The 5,788-nt window shown below is 40.4% G+C and overlaps 3 protein-coding genes across 3 annotated transcripts; 2 read left to right on the top strand and 1 right to left on the bottom strand.

The window, feature by feature from the left end:
- Window positions 1–1,441: 1,441 nt before the first annotated feature.
- SARC_10745 (hypothetical protein) lies at window positions 1,442–2,064 on the top strand (the record flags this gene model as incomplete). The annotated part of the gene is made up of 2 exons (XM_014295204.1): window positions 1,442–1,593; window positions 1,776–2,064. 2 exons carry the CDS (start codon window positions 1,442–1,444, stop codon window positions 2,062–2,064), a joined length of 441 nt encoding a protein of 146 aa, XP_014150679.1.
- A 286-nt stretch (window positions 2,065–2,350) lies between these two features.
- SARC_10744 (hypothetical protein) lies at window positions 2,351–2,572 on the bottom strand (the record flags this gene model as incomplete). The annotated part of the gene is made up of 1 exon (XM_014295203.1): window positions 2,351–2,572. A coding segment is annotated over one exon (222 nt), but the record flags the coding sequence as incomplete, so codon positions are not given.
- A 557-nt stretch (window positions 2,573–3,129) lies between these two features.
- Window positions 3,130–3,969, top strand: SARC_10743 (hypothetical protein; the record flags this gene model as incomplete). Its single annotated transcript, XM_014295202.1, has 1 exon — window positions 3,130–3,969. The coding sequence occupies one exon, from the start codon at window positions 3,130–3,132 to the stop codon at window positions 3,967–3,969; it is 840 nt and encodes a 279-aa protein (XP_014150677.1).
- Between the last annotated feature and the right edge of the window lie 1,819 nt (window positions 3,970–5,788).

The raw sequence follows: 5,788 nt of genomic DNA, 5'->3' as shown, positions 1-5,788 counted from the left end.
CTTTGTAGTCTGACTGTACTCAATTTATAAGTAGAGGGTCTATTTACAATTTTAAATCATGTGTTTGTATTTTAAAATGGATGTACCGCCCACATTCTGATAATTTTGGACTGTTTACCGACATGATTGTTGACACCTGACTGTTCGGTGTTCCGAACTTCGGTTGTATATATATTTTAGATATGTAGAAGTCTGACTTCCGTGCTGTCAGTCTGTCAGTGCTACTGTTATAGCGACATATCAACTAGATGTTAAATACTTCTTGCTGCGGACAAGTAGGACGCCAAAACTGACTTGTAGGTCGCGTTTAGGTTGTTGTTTGGCGGCTGCACCGCGTAGTTTTAACATTAACGCACAGCCGAAACGTGCTCGAGGGTCACAGGGGTGAGCCTCTTGGAGGAATGTTTAAGCAGGTGTGCGTAGCTTGTCGTTGTCACCAAGTGTTCGAATGCGGATGTCGCCAGCCCAAAGAAGAGCGTCCTCGCAGCCCGGGCGGGGCAATCCCGAATCTAAGAGAAGTAGACGAATAAGACCGTTCAGAGTGTCGTGGGTGTAAGATTCGGTCTATCAAGGCGATAGTAATGTCTTAGAGTAATTAAACGCTTAGGTTAAGTCTAAGTATAGTTAAATTCGAAATAAATTAACGAAATGTGTCTTTTTTAGTAAAGTTAGGTATGCCTCGTGAAAACAGCAATACTCTGAGTGATTGTGAGGCTGAGACATTGCCTATATATAATCCTCTCAGTACTGTTTTCGCCGAAGGGATTTTATTTAGTGTTTCGTTGTCGCTCTATTAGAAACTATGGTATGTTTCGTTGGGGCGAATCCGAGAGACTCATAAAATCCTATCTTTAGAAAAAAAGAATAGAAAAAAAGAAGAAGAAAACTCTTGATGTTCATAGTTATAGCATTAACCAATAACTTGCCACTTTTCAAGAATTACCGACTTAGGGATAATATTATTTATTACCTTCATCAGACTGGCATATCTGGTTGGCTGAACGGAGGTTAAACTAGGTAACCCTAATAGTCCCTAGAAACCTATATTCGGTTGAGCCATCTCGCTACCGAAGTATTCAGATATAAATAGATTTGGAAGTTAACATAGTTCTATTAATAGAACTAGTCCAAATCATATCTTTGGCATTTTAATCTGGCCTTTTAATGGCCTTATCCAAATATCTGATATGTAAAATGGAAAAGGTGTTTAATTAATAAAAACCGTTAAAAACCATTTTAGGAAACTTAAGTTCCTCGTACTATTAAGAGTACGTTTATAGTTTACGTACTGCTTAAGAGTACGTTTATAACATAGAGTCTAATGTGGAGGCCCGGCTATTACATGGGGACGCTCGACTTACGCATTCTGGGACGGAGAATATGGGTGAGGGCAACGTAGTTGCATGCGACGTGTGAGAAGCATATTTTTCAATTCCTGGCTATGAAACGAGCGGTCGTTGTCTACAGTGAGCGTATTCGGGGCCCAGAATGGATGAACGTATTTGAAGAGGAAATCAACGTTTCTGAACATAGCCTGTTTGTTGGGAAGAGCGGTGTGGAGGCCGAAACGGGTTCCTGCATCAAACATATTGAGTATGTATATATTTTGTACCTGTTAGGAGGAACGGGTCTCTGGAGGTCAGTATGTAGTCGTTTGCTTGGTCCACAGACGGTATCAGCTGATTGATGAAGGATGCCTGTAGCTTCCCTCTTGCCCTCTACGCATGTGTGACAGTGTTTGGCAAATTCCGGATTTGCCTTTGCGTAAATGATAGCGAGGGTGAAATCGTGGCCAGGTGTGACATGGTAGTGGAGAGGGCCGAGGATAGCGACGACGGTGAAAACCAAGGATGGCTTGCCGACAGAGGTCATGGCATGGCGGGAATATGTAGTGGCCGTGTTTTGGACGAGGAACGGCTGGCTCTGAATATGTGCCATAAATACGGGCTACCGAGGTGCTGCCGGGCGCAAAAGGGCGACCATGACGAGGGTACTGTCGGGTTTAGTGTTGGCAGCGATGATGTCTTTTATGAGGAGACAAACGTAGTCGAGTTCCAAAAGTAAATTGATGTCGGACCAGTCGAGGGCGATACCGCCGCCCTCAGGTGAAACAAACCGTGGAAACTGAGCGGTGGCCTTGAATGCACATAGATCAAGATTGTGTTTAACGCCTAAGAAAGTGAGGCCGTCAGAAAGTATGGACGAGTTAAGCATTCGTTCTGTAGTCATCACTTAGAGTGGAGGAGGATATGTATGAGTAATATTTTCATGTGTGGCCATGCGGAGTGTGACACGACGACTACGATGACCGGATGATCGGTGATAAGAATCGTATGTCATAGTGCGAGACAATTCCATCGGGGGTATCCACGCTTTTAGTAGTAGCAACGTTGTCATTCCCAGTTGTAGGAGGTTTCACCGGTTTGAATTTTAGCTTCGTCTGATTGCTATCAACTTTTTTATTCTCTTCTTTGCCCGTGTTGTTAGCTCCGCCTGAGCCTGCTAGACGACGGCTGCCATCGTTGTTGAAGCTTTTTCGCTTGCCGCCCGCCGTGTACAAAGACCCGCTCATATTACACTCGTTCTAAACGCTTACGGACGCGTATATAGCTCAAACGACCCCAGTACAAAGCAAAACCTGGTATATGTTGTTGTTTACTGTTATCTGATAAGTTGTATATGCCGAAAACACACGTTTTGGACAAGACCCTCTTGAAGGCCCTCGTGAATAGACCATTCGGGCCTCTTTTTTCCTTTTCGCTTTCTTCATTTTCAAAAAAAAGTGCCGGCAGGGCACTTTTAAAAAATCGAGAGCCTGAGAGTCTGAGAGGCCGAGTCTAATCGGTTATAGCAAATTTTCGTAATAGTATCAATAATAGGGCAAATTAAGGCTGAAAATTGTCAAAATGACTCAGAAGGTGTCCTATTCGAGATTTCAGACTCAATTGCACCAAAGTAGCTAACGTAAATCTCGACATTTCCCGCCAAAGTACAGACTATTTATAAACCTACTCTAAAAGTGCGTAGCTTTCAAAAATTCATATGCATGTTATAATTTATCATAGAAAAGTGTCTAATAAATGTATACTACTTCTAATATATACAACCGTTGTTCTTTTGTGATACAATATGGACGAGGAACTTCCCATTTTCTACACACGCCGAGCAGCATTGAGACAGCGATTGGCTAATGCCATCAATGAGGATACATACAGTGCTAGTGATGTGCTTAGCAATATTTTGCGTACAACGGAGGATAGTGGCATCAACACAAGTAGTATTGATAAGGAGGAGGATAGTGAATCAAGTAGTGACGAAGACTCCGAAAGTGAGGATAATACTACAACCGCTATGATAATAACTACAATATTAACGGTACTAACAAACGTCATTCCTGTTCTAGAACAATCAAATATTGTGCCTAGAGGATCACTTGTGTATCGTTTTGGGCCATTGTTCGATGAGATCGCTGGGCACATGCTACAAATGAACTCCTTCCATGTTGACATGCGCATGAGCTTACCTCAGTTTTTAATTTTAAAACAAGCTATCACACCTATGTGTGAACGTGATGAAGTCATGGGAAGCCTGAGGAACGGAAGCATCGACGTTGGGGTTCGATTAGCTACTTCACGTATGCTAGCGGGGAGCCAAGTAGCAGATCTCAAGTGCACACATGTAAAGCACAAAAGTACTGTATATGCAATATTTAAACGAGTAGTGCGTGCAATCAACGAGGTCAGTAATCTGGATGCACTGAGAATACGCTTTTCTACTACCACACAAGAGTGCAAGGAGATAGCCGAAGGATTCAGGCAACGACCAACGTTTGGAGTCATTGCTTACTGGGTAGGAGCACTAGATGGACTTTTTCGTTTATTCTCTGGCCATAAGATGGCCCTTGGAGTGAATTGCCAAGAGCAGTTGCTTGTTCATCTTTTGGCTCCGTACATGACAAGTGTGCCTTAGAGGCCTGTGGCTTTTTAGATCTGATTCGGACGCTGCCTCGACCATATTATGTAGTAGGTGATAATGTGTACACGGGTGACTAATTCATGCTTGTTCCTTCTCCAGGGAGAAACCTGGGCGAATACTGGGATGCCTTTAATTTCTTTCAATCCCAAACGCGTATGCATATTGAGCAAGCGTTTGGGATATTTGTAAGAAAGTGGGGTATCCTATGGAAGCCGATACAATTTAGCTTTGTATTTGTTCCTGAGCTACTTATGTGCCTAGCTAAATTACATAATTATTGTATCGGTTTTGACGATGTAGAAGGACAGGGTTATCTTGACATCTCAAAAACTGAGTTTAATAATGCATGTATTGGCGTGAGTGATATATTTGAAGGCGCAGAAGTAATACATTTAGATCAGAGTATAGAGTTTCAAACAAAAGATAGAGCGGGACTATTACAGAGGAATATTACCAGCGTGTGAGGGGTTTTCAGACATACTGTTTGAGTGGAGACCTTACAGAAACAGACAAACCAGTCATACGTGATGATATAGATTTGAAAAACAAACAAGATGCGGCCTTAGTGTCCAAGTCTGCTACACTACCTCTTATGACACGTATAGCAGGTGACGTGGAGGAAAGAGGATTGAGAAGGCCAGACTGGAATGTGCGAAGAAATCCGACACACAGAAGGCAAGATACAAACAAACAAGACATATATATAATGTCAAATACAAAGAATGTACACAAATATAGACAAAGGTAATAGAGCGATTGATGATGAAAGCATTTTTTTTAGTCATTTCTTTTTATTATTGTTCATTTACATGATATCTAAATATTGCTGTTGTTGTTGTAGCTCGCTTTGTATAATCATCATCATATAAATATATTCATATGTACGAGTGCGTGGTCATCATGTACAAATACATAGCTACGACTCGCTTTGCATATTCATCATATATTTATATGTGCTTGAAGCATGTACTTTTTAATGCTGGATATATATTTAATATTATATGTACGTACAAGGCTGTTGTTATTGTACTGAACACGTCATAAAAATATATTCATATGTACGAGTGTGTGGTGCGTCATCATGTACAAATACGTAGACACGACTCGCTTTACATAATCATCATACATTTAATATTATATGTACATACAACTGTAGAAATACGGCCTCCGGTTAGTCTAAAATATCAAGATCAAATGAGATAACACATTGGTTTTTATTTGTATTTATAAAAAAAATATACAAGTTCTTTTTCCAATATTTCCAAAGTGTTCTACATTCACTTTGATGGCTCCAATAGCCTGAGTGTATGACTCACTTACTTGGACCTATTTGAGACAAAAGTGGATGTAGGATATTATAAACTAAATTTTATAATCTCAGAACTACTACTTACAAGTTTTGGTCTTCCAGCCAATCTCCAAAATCCAATAGGTCTTTTTCCTTTTATAACTTTTCTTCAGATGGAACTTTATTTATATTAGCTAATGTATTAACATGACTTACGTTCTTATGTCTATCTACAAATTAGCCATGTGGTCAAACAATTAGTACTTCTAGTGAAAACTATTCAATAAAGAACAGCTAGAGGTATGTCCTGTGTGATCGATGATATTAAGACTCTTACCAAGAGGCAGTCCCGATCATTCTTACACAAGCTACCACTGCTAAATCCTAACTGACCTAAATTGTATCATAGTTTATATAACATAGTTTGAAACATAGAAATATCCATCGAAGTTTACACAACATACGATGTAATTTATACGCGCTTACACCCTTAAGATTGTCTCATCAGTCCAATGCATACAATTC

Source organism: Sphaeroforma arctica, assembly GCF_001186125.1.
Source record: "Sphaeroforma arctica JP610 unplaced genomic scaffold supercont1.1371, whole genome shotgun sequence".
NCBI classification, from domain to species: Eukaryota; class Ichthyosporea; order Ichthyophonida; genus Sphaeroforma; species Sphaeroforma arctica.
Note: the sequence above shows the minus strand (reverse complement) of the source record. Positions and strands in the feature narration are given on the sequence as shown.